The 24,385-nt window shown below is 33.4% G+C and overlaps 1 protein-coding gene across 6 annotated transcripts in view; it reads right to left on the bottom strand.

Moving 5' to 3' along the window:
- The window catches only part of EZH2 (enhancer of zeste 2 polycomb repressive complex 2 subunit), a 108,115-nt gene that overhangs the window by 40,720 nt on the left and 43,010 nt on the right, over nucleotides 1-24,385 (bottom strand). For 3 of the 6 annotated variants that reach the window (XM_023504959.2, XM_023504956.2, XM_003771727.4), the window contains exons 4-5: nucleotides 14,838-14,960; nucleotides 9,773-9,901 (exon numbers count right to left, since the gene is read on the bottom strand). In XM_023504959.2, the coding sequence (XP_023360727.1) occupies nucleotides 9,773-9,901; nucleotides 14,838-14,954 (246 nt within the window). In that variant the 5' untranslated portion in view covers nucleotides 14,955-14,960. The remainder of the gene's footprint in view (nucleotides 1-9,772; nucleotides 9,902-14,837; nucleotides 14,961-24,385) is intronic. The other 3 variants (XM_023504958.2, XM_012551116.3, XM_012551114.3) reach the window with 1 other exon arrangement.

The following is a 24,385-nucleotide window of genomic DNA, read 5'->3' on the forward strand; positions in this document are numbered from 1 at the left end:
TTATATATGACTGAAAAAAAATAAACTACTGTTAGGTGGAAAAAATAATAAAGGTAGACATAAGGAGAGAGAGCATTTGAAGCTTGGTGGACAACTGAGCAAAAATGGCAGCCAAATGGTGCTAAATCATTGTATACATGTAGGGAGGCACCATGAATACAGTGCTGGACCTGAACTCAGGACCTGAGCTCAAATGTGGTTTCCAACAGGGTTGTTTTGAGGATCAAATGAGAAAACAGCACAGTGCTTCACAGAGTACCTGGCATATAGTCCACGCCATGGAAATGTTACCCAATATTACTATTATTGTTATAATAGAAAAATAAGCCTTTAGATTGGAACCAGGTTGTGAAGGGCTTTAAATGTCAGTGCAGTTTGCATCTAATCCTAGAGCTAAGAGAACTACTGAACTTTAGTGAGAAGGGGAGTAACTAACATGGTCAGACCTGTGCCTTGCCTGTCCTCAAACATTTCATCTTCTATCTACATTTCTGCTCAATTGTATACCATGTCTAAAATACCCTCTCTCTCTTGATATCTATCTTTATTTTTTTTTCACTTGGTAGCATTTTTTTTTCCAATTACATGTAAAGTTAGTTTTCAACATTCACTTTTATAAAATTTTTGAGTTCCAAATTTCCCTCCCTCTTCCTTCTTTTTCCCTCCCTAAAACAGCAATCTGATATAAATTATACATGTATAATCATTTTAAACGATATTCTATCATGGATAGAAATTTCTTTGGTTGTTCAGAGAAAAATAGAAGTGAATTTTAAAATTCTGATTTGAAAAAAGTATTTTTTTAATGTTTGTAGCAGTTCTTTTCATAGTGACAAAGAACTGGAAGTTGAATGGATGCCCATCATTTGGGGAATGGCTGAAAAAGTTATGATATATGAATGTTATAGAATATTATTGTTCTATAAGAAACGATCAGCAGGATGATTTCAGAGAGGCCTGGGGAGATTTACATGAACTATGTCAAGTGAAGTGAGTCGAACCAAGAGAACGTTGTACCCAGCAACAACAAGTTTATGAGATGGTCAATTATGATGCACTTGGCTCTTTTCAACAATGAAGTGATTCCAGTCAATTCCAATAGACTTGTGATAGAGCCATCGGGATCCAGAGAGAGCACTATGGGGGCTGAATTTTCACTTTTGTTGTTCTTTGCTTGCTTGTTTTTTTTCTTTCACTTTTCTCTTTTGATTTTTCTTGTGCAACATGATAAATGTAGAAATATATTTAGAAGAATTGTACATGCTTAGCTTTTATTGCATTACTTGCTGTCTAGTGGAGGGGAGAAAAATTTGAAGCACAGGGTTTTGCAGGAGTAAATGCTGAAAATTATCTTTGAATGTATTTTGAAAAAGAAATAAAAATAAAAGGCTATTATTTAAAATAAATAAATGAATGAAATTTTTCTTTTTTTATTCATTCATTCAAAGGAATGACATATTTGAAATCCTAAGAAATTCTCTAAACAATTGGACTACTCATAATTTTAAGTATTATGCTGTATAAATCATATATTAGAAGGATAACACTGGGTTTAGGCACCAATTAAAGCTGTACAATTAATCCTTTTGTATCTCCTTCCATTCTTAAGAGAAGTAGGGGAATTGAATATGAAATATCATAGACTGGGTTAACTACAATTGAAAGTTGTGAATAGAGAATAGTGAACTGAATAGTTGACCAACTATTTGTTTTGTGTTTCTTTTTTATTTTTATTTCTCACAAGAAAGCTCATATGGAACAATACATTAGAAAATGAGAGTGATGTAAAACAAGAACCATCCATCGAAAATAAGGCTGAAGAATGTCAACTTCATGTAGAAATGTTGTTTTTTTTGATCGTCTGATTAAGTGACAAAAATTAGAAATGACAAATTAAGAATCTTCAAATTGTAGAAAGCCCTAAAGTAGCAAAAGTGAAGTCTGGCAGTCACATTTCTTGGCTTGGCAGAGATGGTGAATAAAAGGCCAGGTTTAACTCCAGACCTGAACAGGAAGGAGAGATCACTAAAACAATGACGAATTGTTTATGAGCCCAAGAGAGTGCCACTATCCCTTTTCCTATTCAGATTACAATGTCTTCCTATTCGATCACTATTTTGTCCCATAAATCTTCTTATTCATATTTCAATGGCACCTACTACTTGGGCCATTCAGAAAGAGTGCTTTCTACTTCTCATTCTCAGTACATGATCACAATTCACCTTCCTTGTTAATCATATAGTTCTTTATTAACCTTTTCCTATCCTCCATCACTACATCTATGATCTTGTAATCTTATCTCCTAGTGTTTCTAAATAAGCTAGCTATTAAGCTACATTTTCTTTTTTTTTTTCTTTTCAGTAAAATCCTTACATTACTGCTTCTATAATGTCAGCATCATCAAAGGGGATTCATCAACCAAAATATGTGTTTGTGTGGATGTATGCATGTTTTAAATCTTTTGGTTTCACTTGTAAACAAGAGGACATCTAAAAAAATAATCAAAATCTTGTAGGAACAATATAGTCATGTGGAATATTACTGTAAATAATTAAAACTCCCTATCAGTGGGAAGTTTTTTCAATGACTAAATTCTTCATGTCAGTTATAGCTCCAGCAGACTTTTTTTTTTTTTAAAGCAAAACCTTTTTAAGATGTGACTTTGAATTAATAATAGTGTCTTCGTAATAAGCAACCACAGGATCACAGACTTTAAGAGTTGAAAGGGTTGAAAGAGTTCTTAGAAATCACTTATAGAGAAAGCTGAGGTCTCAAGAACTTGAATTTTGCAAATTCACTACTGCCTTACAAATGGAGGAGAAAATGCATAGAAGAAAACATAAATTTTGAAAAGAAGAACCTCAGTCATTTTTCATAAAAAAAAAAGTTATTTAAGCAAAATAGAACAGACACAGTACAAAATATGTCAAGAGTAAGACATGAAGTTCTAAAGAAGATTCAGGGCAATGTTTGCCCTGACATGACAAAGAAAATGACATGAAAATTGTAATGAAAATAAAACCAAATATATCCATACATTGCCTTAATAAAGTGTATATCACATAGTCTAAAACTGTCTCCCAACAAAGTTAGTTATCCTCCAAAAATTCTAAGGGCAAAATAACATGTAAAAGCTTTTAATATTAGAGATACTGTATTCAATAAAAAAAGACAAAACAAAATTATATGTAAAAATACATAGTAAAATTTAAGGGAACAAAATAATGTACTGTTTAAAGCAAAAAGATCTACCAATAAAAAATAAAAAAATATATATAAATAGCATCAGACAGCTAAGTTTATATTTCGAAGAGATCAACGCAAGAAAAAAAAATCCAAATATACAAAAATATATGTAGCAATATGAGCTCCAATACAAGACAGTCTAGTCTAGTCTAGCCTCCCCATGTAGTTCTGCTAAGACCTCCAGAATATCCTGGAAGACTACAACAAAAAGAGAACCTTCCTGATCAACAAATGGATTCTTCAGTTATTAAAAGTTACTCCTACCAAATCTTATAAAGCAGTCTTTTAATATTCAAAACGAGTCCTTCATTGAGATTTGAAATCTCAAAATCAGTTAACAGATAACGAAGTATTTAACTTGACTGTGCATTTGCACAGTTCTTTAGAATACCTATAAATGTATATAAACATAACTGCAGTACAGATTTATATTAGTGTCTGATAGAGATTCTACTCCTGAAGATACCTGGAAGGGAGTATAATATTTAAAGAATTAATAGTCAAGAAGCTACTCTTCCATGGACATTCAGCAATTGATCAACTTTGCAGAATCTTCAATGCTCTGAGAACTTCTAATAATGAAATATAGGCAGAAGTCAAATAACTAGGATTATAAGAATTTATTACACAAGTGGAAACCCAGAAGCTTGACTCTACAAATCAAACATTTGATTGAAAACAACCACAAACAAAAAACAAACTACAATCTTTGTCAATGATCTTGCCAAAGAAATTTCTGGCAAAAAAAAAAAAGCATCAAACCACCCATATTTTAAGAAGCCACGGGTTTTCAGGCAGAGGTTTCGTATCAAGAATGAATAATCCTCTTTTACTGAAAGGAAAAAAAAAAAAGACAGCCCCCAACCTATGTTTATATGTATATTCCCTTTCTTTATCATGAACTTTAGTTGACATTTAGTCACAATGATAACAAGCTATCTTGTTATCAAGGGCATTAATTTAGGATGTATCACAATATAACGAATAATGCTCTATATAAATCTAGTTATATGTTTTTTTAAATTAAATCAGTAACTACAAATAAATATATAGATAGATGTATCTATTTACATAAACACAGATACATCTATACAGAGATATGTGTATATATAAATATAGAGAGAGAAACAGAGAAAGACAGACAAAGTGAAACAACTTTTATTGTGGAGCAACAACAGGAAACAAAATGTGAGCCCATTAATTAGGGGAATAACTAGACAAATAATGATACATGAATGTGATCTCCAGGGCCATCACAAGCACAAGTTACAGGTGGTAAAACAAGAATCCTACTGCCCCTACAAGGGCTCTTGCTTGATAGATGGTGGCAACCTCCACCCACTCACTCCCAGCCTTTTGACCAGGTTTCCTTACATCTGTCCATACTCCTTCCTACCTGCTCTGCAGGAGGCCCTCTGAGGTTTCACAAGACATACTATATTACTGAAAAACCTGGTTTCAAATTCAATCTCTGATTTGTATTGCCTCTGTGACCTGGGCAAATCAGTTTCCTCAGCCATAAAATGAGATTGAATTAGATGACCTCTGAATCCTTCCCAGCTCTAAATTTGTGATCTTATGATTTGTCTCAGATTGGACCTTAAGGAACATTCTCAAATATCATCACTGACTCCTCAATGGTTAGCATACACCCATCCCTCATACTGACCACCCCTTCCCAGTGATGCTGAAATCTCAGCTGGCAATATACAAACCCAGTTACTATGCCCCACTAACTGTTCCTTTACTCACTGCCCTCCATTTTAACGATGCCATTTGGAATCCATATATAATTAACAAACTTTCTTTCATCTTAATCCAGATAACTAATAGATTTCCTTTCTTACTCCTTCCATCTTCTGGCTCTTATGGAGATCTAGCTCTGTCCAGTTGACGATGTTTTGCTTGTCACCTGTTTCAGGACCTGCTACACTTCCTCTCCTACAGTCTAACTCAATGGTAGCAGGGGGGGGGGGGGGGGGCAGTTGAAATGCTACTTCTTCCCCATTACCACTTCCAAACTCTCCTCCCACATTCATTAAGCAACTTCTCCCTTAATATTTAGCTGTATGACCTTATACAAGCTACTTAACCAATTATCTCACCACCTGCCCACCAAAAGAAAAAAAAAGGAATGTTACTTCACCAAAACTATAGAGATGGCCATATCCTTTATCAAATGTGTTCCACTTCAAATTCCACTAAAACTCCTTTATATAAGTGCAATCTTTTATTCTGTTTTTCTCCATGACTCATATTTTCTCTTATGGCCCATAACACAGCCCTTTATCATCACTATGACCTCCATTCCCTCTGCTCCTCTGTTCATTCCCTTCTATTGTTACATTCTCTTCTTTCCCTAACCCAACATCTTGGTAAAACAACTCTATTCCAGAATTTTTTTACTGTCATTTTTCAGTCATGTTCAATTCTTCATAACCCCTTTTGGGGTTTTCTTGGCAAAGATACTGAATAGTTGCCATTTCCCTCTCCAGTTCATTTTACAGATGAGAACCTGAAGTAAAGAGAGTTAAGTGACTTGTGCAGGGTCACAAAGCTTCTGCCTGATTTGAATTCAGGTCTTTTGAACTCCAGATGTGGCATTCCATCTGCTGTAATATGATGTGAGGCTCAGCACAAGAGTTGGGGTTCAGTAATGTGAAGAATTCACAATGGCCATTCTCTTTGGCAAAAGGTAAATTTATTTAGGGAAGAGGTTACAGACAAAATGAAGGGATACAATAGACACTGAATGGTAAATATGAAACGGAGTGGGAGAGGATATGAAATAATAGAGTTCCTCAGTGGAACTCATAATTACCCAGTAGAAAGGGAGCACACCATGAATTTGGGGCATTCCTTTAGCTGTCAGGCTAAATCCTAAAGGGGACTCGGCACCCTAAAAGAGTCAGTTAGCTGTAAGGAAAAGTGAGGTTAGGAAGTATAGTGGAGTTAGCAGAGATATCATGTGGCATAGGGGAATGAGGAGGGGAAAGATACCACAAGGCAGTGTCATGGCAGGCTGATCCAAAGGAAGGTAGCAGCCATGAGATAAGTATATTTTATAGAGAAAATTTAACCTCAGAGATATAACTGGGATTTCTGACAGGGCAAGGCAAGATGAAACTGCTTAAGGACTCTATAGAGGGTGGAGTCTCAGGGGTTTGACATGAATGAAGTGAACTGTGAAAACTATCTCAAAAGATGGAAGACAAGTGTAAAAACTGAGTAAAGGTCAGCTGGCCCAGATTTCTTTCTCCAGAGATCATGTGGTTTACAAGGAGTGGGGCCTTTTCTTTGTGAGATTAAGTTGGGGCCACCTTGGCACTGAAATTCCCATATAAGATAATTTATTAATCCTCACTATGTGGTTGGGTTGAAAGTTTTTCCTCATTTATGAATTAAGAATTAAATTAAACTAAATTAAATTAAATTTAGAATCACATTTAGAATGTGAGGTATTTGTACTGGCTAATCAGGGCAAAGATCCAGTGAATAGAAAATGTTAGCCCAGGCCCCTATATAATTCTTATCTGTTAACTGGACCTGGTCTCTCCTTGCCCAATTGCTTGTGGGGAGGGAGATGCCCTTTCTCACGAGATAGTAATGAAATTCCTTTATGCTTTTGCCTTGAGAAATCTCTTTGATTTATTTGAACTGGTGGTCTTGTTCCACACAGATATAACTTGAATTTCAAACTAGACCACCTCCCCAGAGGTGGGGCTAAACTGATCTCTATCAGTGCCTTCTCCCAGCTTACCTCAGGGATCAATTCTTTAGTTTCTCTGTCAAAAACATCATTCAGGACCTCATCACATCCACTGAACCAAGTGGCTGCCCTACCCTTGAATCCCCTTCTCCATTATTTTATCAGAGATCCCATCCTGCCAAACCACTAACCCTGATTAACCTCACTGTCCTCTTCATTCCAATTCACATGCTGTTGAACAGAATTTGAGGAAAATCAAGAAATTATGCTGATAATTTTATGCTATCTAATATCAATTAGGCATGTTACCATAGCAAGAAAAATATTCTATTCACTGTTCCAGTATTAATCAATTGCTTTTTTAAGATATGAGAAGAAAGCAGAAGGAAATTCAGAAAAGGCCAAAGAAAAGGAATACAGAATTAGAAAAAACAAATTAAATTTCAAATATACTTTTAAAAAGATGTGAACAAATTTTTCACAATGTGAAAAAAATCATGAAGATTCACTACTGCTTCATACGCAGTCTTCTTTTTCTATTACTTTTATTAACAAATATATATATATATATATATGGAATTATATATATATAAGGAAATATTAAGGAATATTTATTCCTGTTTTTAGATGTGTCAAATTCACAATAATAAAAAAGAAATTTTTTTAAAGCAATCAGTGATCTTCAAGTACTCCAAAGCTAATGGATTTCTTGGTAGACGTACCTTCTGGATTCAAATGCAGAACAACCTAAATATTCTAAAGTTTGTTTGTTTTTTTTGTCAAATTACTTCACCTGAATTAGAAAGGGAAATTTTTTCAGATATTACTAGCAAATGGTCAAATAAAATTAAATGTCTTTTGATAATGTAGATGTACCTTCATTTTATAAATTAGGAAAAAAATAAAGTGAAAATTATTAAAAAGCAGGAATTATTTTGCCAACCACCTGTTTCTCTCCATCTCATGCATCAAGGATGAAAGACTTAACATTGAAGTGAGCAAAGTACTATAATGACTGCACTGATTGGATTATTAAACAAGAAATACACCCAAAACTTGATGTTAGAAAGGTCTTTTCAAATTCTGGTGACTAAAGAACATATCTGGGTGTTGGTTCAGGAACACAATCCGAGATTCTGCCAAGCATGTGCAAGGGGCAAGGATCATCACAAAGCAGTCTTTGGCTGGTTTGTCTTTTGTTTGCTAAATTTTTTTTGCATCTTCGGAAGGATGTGAAAGAAATTAGAATACAATCAAAGACAGCATACAATATCACAAAACAAGAATGTGAAAAAGGGCAGATATACTGCCCTAGGCTAGACAACCAGTTTACAGAAGTCATTGAAGGGGAAGAAAATGAAAAATCAATAGGCAGAAACTGGAGACAATTCAATGTGACCGATTCAACAGTTTTATATGACAAGTTTTAGTCAGTGAATGGGGATTTATTTCTTTTCTATGCCATACTATACTATACTATACTATACTATACTATACTATACTATACTACTTTCAAGTACTTTTTATATCTGCTTGAAAATGGAAACAAACAAAAAAAAAAAAAACACAAGACAAAACAATAAAAATATGTTTACTGAGTTTTCCCTATTCCTAATTTTTAAATATTATTCTACTTGAACTAACGAAAACCAAGACTTTTTTTTATCCAATAGCTTATGGTTTCCTTTTTTTCTAAAATATAAAAAATAAGTATTAACTAATGAAATTTGTTTTACAAAAAACTTTCAAATGTAATATACCAAAGATGAAAATGATGTAAATAATCTAAATTAAACATATAAAATTTTTATAATTTCAAAGCTAACAAATGAGTTCATATTTTAATTTCCCCCCACAATTTTGGCATGGAAAGGGTATGGAGAAGAAAGATAAAAAGACATTCTCAATTTTAAATTTCCAGAAATTGGAGACAGCTAGGTGATGCAGTGGACAGAGAACCCAATCCTGAAGTCAGGAGGACCCGAGTTCAGTGTGTTAAGTGCTTGGCACTTAACATTTCCTAGCTATGTGACCCTGGGCAAGTTACTTAATCCCAATTGCCTCAGCAAAAAAAAAAAAAAAAAAAAAAAATCCAGAAATTTAAAAACATATAGTGAGAACAATAACATAATTTATGCAGAGGAATAGCTTTCTTTCTTCTTGAGAGTTACTGCTGACTGAAATAGAAAACAAATATCATTTCTCTTAGAAGACAGTCTGAATTACTCAGTACTTCCAGCATTAAAAAAAAATTCAACAATAGAATACACCAATCCAAATGAATAAATCTGACTAATTCTTTAACTATAAAAATACTCTTATCCAAAATAATTCCCTAGCTCAGAAGAAAGAACTGCTATTGCTTATACATCAAATCTAAATTTCTCTTACCTTTTTCTAAATATTTGCTAGAAAGCTAAGTATGGTATTCTCTAGAGCCCAAAGTCAAACCCCTTACTTCTAACAGAGAAAGAAAAACATTAGCCTTCAACAAGAGTATCTAAGAAAAACATTTTTTAAGCCATGTATGGGAAGGAGAAAGAGGAGAGAAATTCTTAGTATGAGACTAATTCATGGTAATTAACAGTCAATTCTACTTATGCTTATAAAGAAAAATTCAATGGCTAAAAACTTACTAAATATTTCAATTTGAAAAATACTTAAATAGTAGCTGATAAAAAATTTCTTATAAAAAAGCCAATAACAAAAATATGAGCATGCTAAAAAGTCAAGTGATTTCCTTACAACTCCCAACCAATTTTCCACTAGTAAAACCAAAATGTGCTGACATTACTACAACATGTCATGTTAACCAACCTCCCTGGTCCCGCGCAATGAGCTCACAGAAGTCATGATGTGTACAGGCTGTATCCTTCGCTGTTTCCATTCCTGGTTTAAGATTTCTGTCCTTTCTAGAATCTTCTGCCGATTAGAATTAAACATACTCTTTAAAAAAAAAAAAGGGGAGAAGGGGAATTTGTTAATTTCAAGTCATCAAGCAATTTTCCTAGAATGCCATCAGGATTATTCATTGAAACTCATATAGATTCTACAAAAAGACATTGTATGTGTATAACATACATCCACACATACATCATATACCTAGTATTTATTTCATAATAGAAAAAATACATAAAATTAACATTTTTTGAAAAAAAAAATTCCCTATATTTTTTTATTATATAAAAAGACAAACTGATTTTTAGAAATGCACAAAAACAAGGAAATGTTTTATACTTAAATAAGGAAGTACAAATTCTTGGTATATACTTACATAGTAAAAATATATTACAAAGAAATAATTTGTTTGAAATTTGGTTCTAAGTCAAAATATAACCATCACTATTAAAATATATGATTAAAATTTATATATTTAACTACAGTGACATAACTAGCTGAAACTGTATCATTTGAAATCAAAGTTTTCATATTTCAGACAAGTTAAAATTGTTAATTTTTTTAAGTGAGCAAAAAACAAGTTATACATGTAAAATGTGTGCTTTAAGAATTAAAGATTTCCTTCAAACAATAACTACCAACACATAAATAGAATCTTATATATACTTGGAAAACACATCTGGAAAATCAGTCAATCAATAAATATTTATTAAGTATCTATGACATAAACAGGAAATATCTGAATATATTAAATCGGAAATAATTAAAGGTGAAAGTCCTAAGATGCCTTCCTTCACATTCTTCTTTATCCTGTATATACAGTTTGTTTGTATATACTTGTTTGCTGCTTGTCTCTCCCATTAGAATATGAAGGGCAGACACTGTCTTTTGCCTTTTTTTTTTTATATCCCTAGTATTTAGCACAGTGTATGGCATTACAAGGCACTTAATAAACACTTATTGATTATTAACTGACTAAAGTAGAATGGGATTGGAAAAGACTTTTCTGTAGAAGATAGGGTTTTAGCAGGGACTTAAAAGAAGCCAAGGAAGACAGGAGGTAGAAAGCAAGAGAAAAAATTTAGAGTCAAGAATTGAAGTATCCTATTTATGGAACAGCAAGGAAGTCAAGTGTCACCGGATGGAATTTATCTGAAAGGCAGTTGTAGATGAGGATGGAGGTCAGCAGAAATTGGAAGAGAATGAATATATCTCAATATCATCAGCACAGAGATGGTAATTAAATCCACAGGAGCTGATGAGAACACCAAGGGAAGTAGTAGGAAGAAGAGAAAAGGGCCTAGAATAGAACTCTGAAGGACATCTGTGGCTAAAGGGATCAAGTGAAGGAGGATCCAGCAAAGAAGACTGACACATAGAAGAACCAGGAGAGTGGTGTCCAGAAAACAGCAAGAAATCAGGACCAAGGAGAAGACAGTGATCAACAGTGTTTAAAAACTGCAAAGGTCAAGAAGAACAAGGACTGAGAAAAAGATCACTGGTACCTCTGGAGAGAAGATTTTCAGCAACACAATGAAGTCAGAAGCCAGACTGTAAGAGATAATTAAAAGAGTAAAAAGAGAAAAAAATATAGGTATCTTTGCAGACTATCTTTTCAGAGAATTGAGCTAAGTAAATAATAATGAGTTAAAGAAATATAGATCAATGACTAATGGGGATGGAAGGATCAAGTGAGTTTTTTGAGGATGAGGAGACATGGGAATGTCTGCAGGCAATAGAGATGGAATCAGTAGACAAAGAAGAATCAAGGACAACTGGAGGAGGGAAAATGGAATAGTAATGCTTTTGCAAGTAGAGAAGATAGAATTGGTAAGGAACACATGAAGAAGTTTTCATGTAAGATAGAACTAAAAGAGGAATTAGTGTCAGAAAGCACATAGTCAAAACAGCAATAAAAGTTCACAGCCAACAGCTCCAATTTCTTCTGTAAAACATGAGTTGAGATTCTCAACTGTGAGAGTAGAAGGAAGGGAAGACATATGAGATTAAAAGAGAGATGAATAAGTTTGGAAACATTACTGGGATAGTGAGTTGAAAAGGAAGATAAAGTAGGATTACCTAGAGACCATGAAGGCCCACTTGAGGCTGTAATAATGTAAATTTGTAACAGACCTAATCAGAATAGTTGAGTAATTTTTCTACCTTTATTCATCAGCATATATAGTAGTTGTGGGAGTGATCCAAGGTTGAGACATGACAGGGCACAATCAGTAAAAGGATAAGGGAGCTTAAGACTTGAAAGTGAAACTGGTTTACCAAGAGGTCAAGTTGGGGAAAAGAGGAGAGAATGGCTAGGGTACAGGAGCCGGCCTAAGAGAGAAGTGTGGGTACAGGATTAGAAGTTATAGTGTGAATGGAGAATACAGTTTTGGAAGGAAACGCAGAGGAGGAGGGGAAAAGTAAATAGAACATGGTCAGATGAAGGGTTTTTGTAATTCTTAAACATGATAGTGATACATTTGTGGATAATGGCAAGTCCAATGGTGTGACCATCTTTGCATGTGGCTGAAGATGGGTCAAATTGTAGTTCATGGGAACTGAGTAATTTAAGAACTAAGTACTTTGGGTGTGAGAGTCAATTTCTATATTGAAGTCTCCTAATATGAAGGCAGGGACTGGAGAAAAGAGAGAAAAATGGATACCAAATGCATCGAGGAAGTAAGGAAAATGGCCTAAAAGACTGCTTAAATGAAAGCAGACTGATCACATATCCTAACAAACACCTGATATTCCTAATAAAATGAATGATAATCAAGAAGTACAGTGAGAAACTACAGCATGCAATTCCTATCATAAAACTGCCCCCCAAAAAAGAAAAAAAAAAGTCAGAAGCCCATGCATGAGCAACAGGAAAACAGACCCATCAGCAATACCAGAGGTCTCTGGCCCTCTTTCCTGAAATGCCACCAAGGGCCCCTGAAGATCCAAGTGAGACTAAGCAATGCTGATCATACCACCCATAAGTAAGCCTCGGGGCTGAATCTGATTTTGGCATAAATCTCCAAGTCAAGAACCAAGACTATAAAGTTGAAAAAGTTGAAGAAGGCACTGAGAACCATACATTTTTTTTAATAAATTCTGAAAGAAAAAAGAAACTCTATATCAAATATAAAGAGTGTCAAAAAAAATTTTTTTTCCCACTAGGATTTCAGGAATATCTAAAATTAAACAAAAACTTAAGGAAGGAATCAGAAGAATACCTCAAAAAAATTTGTAAACCTTACCAAAGAAATGGACTCCCTGAAAAATAGAGACCAAATAGAATAGATCAAACAATAGACCAAATAGAAATCATTTATTCCATGAGACATCAAGAAATATTAGAACAAAATCAAAAATTTGTAGAAAAGAAAGAAAAAATAAAGTATCAAATATTAAAAACTAATAACCTGGATAACCAGTCAACAAGAAATAATTTGAGAATCACTGAATTCCCTGAAAAACATGAATTTTTTAAAAAGGGGATAGATGATATTTTTCAAGAAATCATAAATAAAATCTTTCCAAATCTATAAAAAACAGAGCAACCTGAAGATAGAAATAATCTGATTTCCTTCTGAAAGAATATTCAAAAGTCCCAGGAATGTCACAGTCAAAACAATATCAAACTCTCACATTAAGAAAAAAAAGTGAGTTTAAATACTAAGGGACTACACTCCGAATTGAATATCTTGGAATAAAAAGTTCCAAAAGGCAAATGGGATAGCTAATAACTAAGAATTATTCAGTCAGCAAAACTGAGTGTAATCCTAGAAGTAAAAAAATAAAATAAGACTGGTAATGAAAGAGAAGACTTTCAATCCTTCCTGATTTTTAACTTTTTTGAAATTAAAAAAAGGAAAAGTCTACAGAAAATTAGAAAGGTAAACTTACTTGAGCAATTGGTCTATGTTCTATAGAGTTCTGTAATAGTGCATAGAGCTAAGAACAACAATCCTTGAGAAACTAGTGTCTTTAAAGGATTTGAAAGGATCTAAAGTTTTTAACAGGAGAAAGACAAAAGAGAGCAAAATAAATGGGGAAGGGGAACATCTCATAATTGAGATGTGTGTGAATATATAAATATGGAAGGAAAGTGGACATCAGAAGAACCTCACTGATACATGTCAGATAAAAAAGGAGGATTAGACATACATACAGGTTGGTGTAAAAATACATTTCTCTTAATGAGTAAACAAAGAATTCAAGGTGCAGATTTTTAGAGAAAGAATAATATTGGTGAGGGAAAAGGCAGAAGAAAAATAAGCTTCCTGAAGAGTGATTAAAAGAGAAAAAAGAAACCAAGAAATTAATGGGTGCCTTAAATTGCCTCTTACATAATTTAGGAATGGCTCAATGTGTGTGTGTGTGTATGTGTGTGTGTGTGTGTATAAGTGTAATGAAATATTATTGTGTGAGAGAAATTTTAGAGTAAAATAAGCAAAATCAAGAAAACAATTTATACTAATAAAATATTATAAAGAAAAATAACTTAAGAGACTTGAGAATTATGATCAAAGTCATGACCAACCATGTCTCCAAAGAACCTATCATGAGATGTTACCCATGTGAACATTAGGCATTTTCATTTTACTTTCTTGTTCACTTACAATAGATTTTCCCTCTCTTCATCTTGGTTTTTTTAGTTGCAGTGGGTTAAAATGGAAAGAGTAGATTACCAATATATGATGCCCCCCCACACACACACACCACCAAAAAGGTCACTGAAATATTACACACACACTCACACATACGTATACACACACACCCCCAAGGAATTCCAGAAGGAAACAGCTTTGAAAGTAATGTGTGGAATCTATTGTTTACCTTTCTTTTTTAAAGTGATATCAAATGGAGATTTTGTTGTTTCATAAATAAACTTCTTTGTATTCAGTTCTGTTTTTAAAAATGTTCTTTTGTGTTAAGTACAAAATTTTTAAAAATTAAAATTATGTTTTTTTTTTTTTAAAAGATAAATCCATACCTTTACTTCATCAGCTCGTCTGAACCTCTTAAGCTGTCTCAATCTCATGTATTCAGATTTTACACGCTTCCGCCAACAAACTGGTCCCTTCTCAGATTTCTTTCCAGTTTGGCCCATGATTATCTAAAAGAAATGATTTCACACTAAAATAATTAATCTACATTTCCTAAACATGATCAGTTATTTTTAACTCAACATTATTTAAATTCTGAGTAAGTAAAAAACAATAAAGGAAAAAGTGTTATGCATAGTCTCTCATTTGCAGAAATATATAACATTTACATTTTCAGGGAAAAAAAGGATTTCATGACAAGGATAAACTATAAAATGTATCTATAAATAAACTTCAGATTTACAAGGAATCTAGATCCTCTAAAGTCATTTTAATAAAAATGTGACCAATAATAAGAGCTAAATGTATAATACAAAACAGCTTTGACAATTTTTTTAAAGTCCCCTTTTATACACTTAAAAGATCTGGTTACTGAATTGGTTATTACCCAAGTAGGAAATAAAATGAACACTATAATCTTTAAAAAGATCAAACAAAAATTAAACAAAGCAGTAAGATTACATGCAACAAAAACAGGAAAAATAAAGTTCAATATATGTAAAGTCTATAAATTACAGCAAAAGTTCATTATAGTGGCAGTTCTTACTTTTTTCCACTTGACATTACTTATAAACTTCCTTTTTCTTTTTACTAAACTCCTAAGACTTTGTTCAAATGAAGGATTAGTGAATGTTATATCATCTACCCATTTTAATCACTTTGTTAGCACATTTCCAAATTGCTTTTTAATATATTTATTCAAGTTACAACTCCATTAACAATGCATTAATTTCTCCTTCTTTCCAAAATGGCTTTCATATCCAATCATTCCCTTATTTCAGGGGTTCTTGACCTTTTTATGTGTGCCACAGACCCCTTTGGCAATTTTTGTCATCTTTGCCAAGTGTAAGGCAAAAACTTCACTTACTTTGCTTTGTGTTCTCTTATTAATGATTTGGAGCAAACTTTCATATGATTGTTGACTAAAAATTTTTTTTTTTGAAAATTGTTCTCAAACTATTACTCCACTGGGAAATGGCTTTTATTTATATATTTTTTGTTAATTCTCTGTATCAATCAATAAGCATTTATTAAGGACTATACAATTTGCTAGGCATTGGGCTGATGGGGACATAAAAAAAGTTACTACCCTCAAAGAGTCTACATTTTAATGAGGAAAACAATATACATAAATTAGAACATACAAGATAAATACAAGATAGTAGGAGGGTAACCTTAGATGGCCTGGGGGATCAGGAAAGGCCTTCTAGAAGAGAAAATACTTCAACAAAAGAACACTTACAAACATACATGAAAAGGAGATGAAGTATGTGAAAAACAAATTGTTTACAATAGTTAGGATAATTAACTGAATCACAGACAGGGAGTTAAGGAAAGGGAATAGAAAGTTAAAATACTGGAAAAGTAGGAAGGGGTCAGGTTGTGAAGAGCTTTAAAGGTCAAAGGGTTTTTGATCTTGAAGGTAAACAACATGGGGGTGCCACTAGACCTTTATGAGTGCTGCATTTTAGGAAAATCACCTTGGCAACTTAAGTAGTGGATGGATTAGAACAGGAACTGACTAGGAGTCAAGAAGTGCAATTGCAAGAGTCTAGCAAAATGGTGATAAGAGACTGAATTAGAATGATAGCTGTGGAGAAATGTTGCAGAGAAAGAAATAACAAGATTTGACAAGAGATTAGATTTTAGGATGAGACAAGTTGGAAATAGTACTGAGGTTTGGGTCTGGGTGATTGGTAAAACGTAGGTACTCCTGAAAAAATAGGAATTTCAGGGGAAGGTTTAGGGAGAACAAGCAGATTATTAGATAAAGGATTAAAGAAAAATATTATATCATTTATATTTTGTTGAGTTTGGTCTTAATTTTATTTAGCATCTATTCAATTATCATTCTAAGTTGGTCATAGTATTTGGGTTTCAAATGATAGAGAGTATATGCAGGGCAAGTGAAGAGAATGTTAAATTTGGAATTTAAATCCTGTCTCTGGATATTAACTAGCTGTGTGACTTAGGGCAAGTCATTTAACCTCTCTGAGCCTCAACTCCCTTTATCAATAAAGTAGGAACAATAATGTTCAGACTGACTCACGAGGCTGCTGTGAGAGTCAAAAAGTTCTGCACACTTTAAAGTGTGATACAGTTTATCTTATAATTTTCTTTGGATGAAATGAAGTAATACTCAAACTAAGAAAGTATATATACCTTGATTAACAAATCCTTTCAGAATGAACCACTTAAAAAAAAAAAAAAAAAGTAGACCTAGTCATAGAAGAGACTCAAAGAGGCTCTTAATTTTTGGGTTCAATTTGTTTGCTGTTGACAAAAGAGAAGGTAGTGATGGTGATTTAGTTATGCCCTTGTAAATGAGCATTTTTAATTATGAAATCAAACAAAAAGCAGCTTGGGTGATACTGCTGAACAGGACAGTTGTGAATGATTTGAGAGAATCCCTAGAGAAAGAAGGAAGCAATACTCATGAGGTACTTCATACTCTGCAATATGCTTCCATGTCTACTTGATTGCATCGCTGATAAGATAACAAAGTCATTAGGATTCATGTCATTCATTGATGCATTGTTGGTGGAGTTGTGAACAAATCCAACCACTTTGGAAAGTGGTTTGGAACTATGCTCAAAAAGTTATCAAACTGTGCATACCCTTTGATCCAGCAGTGTTACTACTGGGATTATATCCCAAAGAGATTATAAAGAAGGGAAAGGGACCTGTATGTGCACGAATGTTTGTGGCAGCCCTTTTGTAGTGGTAAAACTGGAAACTGAATGGATGTCCATCAGTTGGAGAATGGCTGAATAAATTATGGTATATGAATATTATGGAATATTACTGTTCTGTAAGAAATGACCAACAGGATAATTTCAGAAAGGCCTGAGAGACTTAACTAACTGATGCTGAGTGAAATGAGCAGGACCAGGAGATCATTATATACTTCAACAACAATACTATATGATGACCAGTTCTGATGGACCAGGCCATCCTCAGCAACGAGATCAACCAAATCATTTCCAAAGGAGCAGTAATGAATTGAACCAGCTACGCCCAGAGAAAGAACTCTGGGAAATGACTAAAACCATTACATTGAATTCCCAATCCCTATATTTATGCCCACCTGCATTTTGATTTCCTTCACAAGCTAATTGTACAATATTTCAGAGTCTGATTCTTTTTGTACAGCAAAATAACGTTTTGGTCATGTATACTTATTGTGTATCTAATTTATATTTTAATATATTTAACATCTACTGGTCATCCTGCCATCTAGGGAAGGGTGGGGGTAAGAGGTGAAAATTGGAACAAGAGGTTTGGCAATTGTTAATGCTGTAAAGTTACCCATGCATATATCCTGTAAATAAAAGGCTATTAAAAAAAAAAAAAAAAAAAAAAAAAAAAAAAAAGGATTCATGTCATTTCTTCTACTCTGTAATAATTTAAGATCAATCACAAATGATGTGTAAAGAGGACAGAGACAAGAGGCAGGACACTTCAGAACCCTCTTTCTGTCCCAGCCCCCAACGATGGAAGAAATTATTGTGCTCCTCATCACCACTAGCAATAATTGCTTACCAAATGCTATCATTAGGCAGATAGGTACAAGAGTCCTGCAAGTATCAGTAGCCCTTCCTCTTCATCTCCTTCTCACTCCCAGTCTACCATTATTACTTCCATCCCAGCCTTTAGAGATATCACAAAGGAAAGAATATATATATATATATATATATATATAGTGGGTGGAAGGTGAAAAGAATATATCCATATCTCTGCAAATTTACCTGCTCACCTTCTCATACAATGAACAAAGGTGTAGTTGGATGATCAGGACATGATCTAAAATCAGTAATTTCCTCAACTGTGATATTTCTGTCCCTACAATATTTTGCAATACTTGAACTGACATAAATTAAAACTAGTTTTCAAAAACCAGCTGTAGTAACCCATGTTTTCTGATATGGTCATCAAAGAATTATAAGTATTCAATGGTTCTAGCCTCTAAGAAAACTAGAATTCTGAGATAGATCAACAGCATTGGTTTTTATTTAAAATTCCCTTTTGCATTACTTCACAATAAAAATGTTAGGTGATCCTTAGACACTTCAAATCCAAGTTGTGTTGGGGTTTTTTTTCCTTTCATAGAAATATAAATCCTAGAACAAGACTGTTTCATCCACATTAAAACAAATTTTGACTAGTGAATCCACCCCTCTTTCTATTATTTTTTTCCAAATCATTAGCAGCTCCATTCTCATCAGCACTGGCCACCTTTCCAGAAAGTTTAATATTATGCAATGGAACTCAATTTTTAAAGGGATCAGATTACCCAACCTAGCTTATAGTACAAGTTTCTGGGGGTAGCTGGAAGGTACAGTGTAAATCCAGCCTCATACTTACCACTTCTTAGGTGTGTGACATTGGGCAAGTCACTTAACCCCAATTGCCTTGCAATAAATAAAATTAATTCATTTCACTTCTATTTTTTTTCTTCAGTCTTAACCAAGTATGAAGTTTTTGTCTCAATGACTACTCTACAAAAAGGAATGCATTTTTATTGCCATCTACACAGCTAAAGATGCTCCATTTCTATCACTTACCACTTCAATTTCTTACACCTTTTTGCAAACCATCAAAAGCTGATGCAATTTTATCTTTCTTTTGTTTCTCCTGTTATGTTTTATAATATTCTGTGCCATACATACAGATATTCCAATACCTTGTTCTATCTTAGGGTTACTATGATCATATCATACTGTTCAATTACATCATTTTTTGTTCTAATGACAAACCTCTTCTTTTTTTTGTGCTGACAAGTGTTTCCATCTGAAGTATTCTTCTTTTTTTCCCAGTTTTTGTTAAAGGCTTTTTTAAAAAATTTAACATGACTACTGGTAATACAGTATATCGTAGCACACATAGAAAAGTATAGATTGACCTTGGAGAAGCATGTTAAAACCCTTTATTAATTTTCACTAGAACTAAAGAATCTATAACTCTTGTTACATTCCTAACTTTCCTTCATTTTTTTAATAGTTTCAACAGGATAAGAAGCTTCTGGTATAGAAACCACCCTTCCAGTGATAAAATTTAGAATTTAATTTGTAATTTACAGTATTAGAGCAGTTATAATTGATATACACTGATCATGACAAAACCACTAGGTGTCAAAGGCAAAATGTGAACTTTGGCATGGCAAGAAGGCTGGGCCCACTACCCATTGTATATCCTAACCCACATGGTATCTCTCTTGAGTTTTATCAATTGAATTCTGACTCATTATAAACAATCTAGCATTATTTATAATTTGTCTAAATTAAATTTCACATTCTTCTTACCCTCAGTAATTTTGACCTACTTGTGCACTGGGAATGTAGGTGATCAAAGAAAGAAGCAAAGGATCCATATGTACAAAATATTTACAATAGTCCCCCTTTTTAATAGCATAGAACAGAAAAACACAATAGTCCCTTTTAATCTATAGCAAAGAACTGAAAACTAAAGAGTGCCCATCAGCTGAATGATTAAATACTATGGTTTATAAAAGTAATAGGATACTATTCTGCCAGTAAAACATGAGAAGATTTACATAAACTAATACAAAGAAAAGTCAGGAGAACCAGGAGAAAAGTAATTTATTTTGTCTGATCATTTATATTTTTAAAGCAAATGATTTCATTTTCATATTATTTTCCAATAGAAGGGAGAGAATTTTTAAATTATTAATTTTAATTCTCTATTCATTTAAAAGAACACTTTTCCTCAAAATAGCATAAAAGATTACAATTTTTAAAAAATATATGCTCAAATTTGGAACTATACTCAAAAAGTTATCAAACTGTGCATACCCTTTGATCCAGCAGTGTTACTACCGGGTTTATATCCCAAAGCAATATTGAAGAAAGGAAAGAAACCTATATATGCAAAAATGTTTGTGGCAGCCTTTTTGTAGTGGTTAGAAACTGGAAATTGAATGAATACCCACCAATTGGAGAATAGCTGAATAAATTGTGGCATATGAATGTTATAGAATAGTATTGTTCTATAAGAAATGACCAACAGGATGAATACAGAGACCCTTGGAGAGATTTACATGAACTGATGCTAAGTAAAATGAACAGAACCAGGAGATCATTATACACTTCAACAACAATACAACATGATGACCAATTCTGATGGACGTGGTTCTCTTCAACAATGAGAGGATACAAATCAGTTCCAATTGATCAGTAATGAACAGAACCAGCTATACCCAGAGAAAGAACATTGGGAAATGACTATGGACTACAACATAGCATTTCCACTCTTTCTGTTATTGTTTGCTTGCATTTTTGTTTTTTTGTTCTCAGTTTATTTTTACCTTCTTTCAAAATCTGATTTTTCTTGTACAGCAAGATATATAACTATGTATACATATACTGTATGTAACATATACTTTAACATATTTAACATGTATGGGACCACCTGCCATCTAGAGGAGGGAATGGAGGAAAGGAGGGGAAAAGTTGAAACAGAATTTTTTTCAAGGGTCAATGTTGAAAAAGTACCCATGCATACGTTTTCTATATAAAAAGCTATAATAAAAAAAAAAAAATTATTTTTTTAGAATAAATAAAATTAAATTAAAATCAAAATATATGCTCAGCCAAATGTTGGAGGGGATGTGGGAAAACTGGGACACTGATACATTGTTGGTGGAATTATGAACAGATCCAACCATTCTGGAGAGCAATTTGGAACTACACTTAAAAAGTTATCAAGCTGTGCATATCCTTTGATCCAGCAGTGTTACTACTGGGATTATATCTCAAAGAGATCTTAAAGAAGGGAAAAAGACCTGTATGTGCAAGAATGTTTGTGGCAGCCCTCTTTGTAATGGCAAGAAACTGGAAACTGAAGGGATGCCCATCAATTGGAGAATGGCTGAATAAATTATGGTATTTGAATGCTACGGAATACTATTGCTCTATAAGAAATGACCAACAGTATGATTTAGAGGCCTGGAGAGACCTACATGAATTGATGCTAAGTGAAATGAGCAGAACCAGGAGATCATTATACACAGCAACAAGAAGACTATATGACGATCAATTCTGATGGAGGTGGCTTTCTTCAACATTGAGATGATCAAACAGTTCCACTTGTGCAGTGATGAAGAAAGCCATCTACATCCAGAGAACCATAGGAACAGAGTGTGAAACAAAACATAGTATTCTCACTCTCTCTGTTGTCATTTGCTTACATTTTGTTTTCTTTCTCAGTTTTTCTTTTTCTTCCTTCTTGATATGATTTTTCTTATGCAACAAGATAACTATATAAATATGTATACATATACTGGAATTAACATGTATTTCAACAAATTTAACATGTATTGGACTGGGGTAAGGGGTGGAAGGAAAGGGGAAAATTTGGAACAAAAGGTTATACAAGGGTCATAATGTTGGAAAATTTACCCATGCATATGCTTTGTAAATAAAAAGCTTTAATAAAAAAAATAACTATATATCTATGTGTATGTATATATATGCTCAGGGTTGAACTTCAGGGTTAATGTTTAAGCTCACTGAACAGTTTCATTTGTACAATAAAATTATACAAGTATCAGTAATGAAATTCAAAGCAAAAATCAAGTCTCTTGCCTTTTTACTTCCCTATTTCTGTTTTTTACAATCTTCTGGTCACAGCCTCACTGACAAATCTTGTAGTCATTTCAATTGCTTCTCTTTGGCCTAATAGCCAATAAGTTGCCAAATCTTACCAATTTCATTTCTCCAACATCATTTGTGTCAGTCCCCGTTTAACACTGCCATCACTCTAGTTCAGACCCTCATCACCTCTTGCCTGAAATATTGCAATCAACTCCTAACTGTTGTTCCAAGTAGCACTTTTTACCACCATCACTACCCCAAGAAAAGGGAAACCAAGTAAATACCTTTTGATCAAGAAATGCTAAGAAGATTGTGGCACCGAATATAATTGAATATTATTGTGCTATAAAAAATAATGAATATGATAATTATAAAGACTAGAAAAACTTACATGAACTGATACAAAATTAAGTTTTAATGTCAAGAAAACAAAATACACAATGAATATAACAATGTAAATGGTGAGAACAACCACTCTAAACAAAATTGTTATATTGCAACATTTATAAAGAAAAAAAGCTTGGACCCCTAAGAAACAAAAGATAACTCTCTCTATTCCTTTAACGATGTCAGAAACCACAAATGTAGAACATAGTGTACATATCATCAAATTTTCTTCAATTCACTGGTCAGTTTTACTACACTTTTTTTTCCCTTTCTTTTCTTTTTAAAAAAAATTCTTTATTGTAAAGAGATGATTCTACCAGGAGGTAGAAGGGAGAGAGATTCAGGGGATATCTAGGCAATGTAAAAATAAAAGCTATCAATAAAATTTGTTTTAAATGACCTTTATTCACAAAGTGGTCAGACCAATATTACTACCTATTTCTACCTATTACAGGCCTATTTCACTTACTATCTCAGGAAGTTTCCATGACTCTTTATTGACTTTAGAATCAAATATGAACTGCTACATTTGGTTTTAAAAGTCCAATCTGACTTGTTATACATTACTCTTCTCCATCGATTTTCAATCTGGCATCACTGGTGTTAGACATACCTAACATTCCACCTCTGTCTCAGGTTTTTGAGGACTGCCCCCCCCCCCCCCCCCCCCCCCCCCCAGTTTGCACTCTCTTATCTCTACTTTCTAGAATCTCTTGCTTTCTTCAGATCTCAAGCAAGTTTATTTCCTAAAGAAAGCCTATCCTGATATCCAATTAGTTACTGGTACCCTCCTCCTAGAAACTACTTTGTAAATATTTTCTAAGACCAGAGAATATGTTGGGGGTTTTTTTGTTCTTAAGTTTCCCAATGATTAGGTAACAGTAGGCACTTAGTAAATGCTGTTTGAAGTAATAAATCATTATCTAACGATGAGATGAACAACCAAGTAAACCTTCTCACTAGAATTATTATTTCACTTAAATTTGAAGGTTTCCATGTCATTATCTAAGCCTAAAAAACTGGCAGTTATGGACAACAAGATACTGAATTCATAATACCACAGTTTCTCCAGAGTTTAACATCACAGTCATGAGAAGAGAAATGTTGAAGGTCATTGAAAATTACCCAGCCTAACAATTGTTGTCTCAATATGGATAGAATCTTGGATTTATAGTGGAGAAAAACTGGGTTAAAATTCTCCTTCACTCAGAAGTAATGCTGTATGATGTTGAGCAAGTCACTGGGGCTCTAGCCTCAATTTCATTATCTGCAAAAAGGAGATATTATATGTAAAGCACTTTTCAAATCTTTAAGCACTATGTAAATATTAGCTACTTTATTCTGTGGTCAAGTGCTCACAACTTAATATATACTCTCTTCTCTGCATGGTAGATGACCCTATGCTTGAGATTAATGTTATTTTGAATTTCACTTTG

This window comes from Sarcophilus harrisii, chromosome 5 (genome assembly GCF_902635505.1).
Source record: "Sarcophilus harrisii chromosome 5, mSarHar1.11, whole genome shotgun sequence".
NCBI classification, from domain to species: Eukaryota; Metazoa; Chordata; class Mammalia; order Dasyuromorphia; family Dasyuridae; genus Sarcophilus; species Sarcophilus harrisii.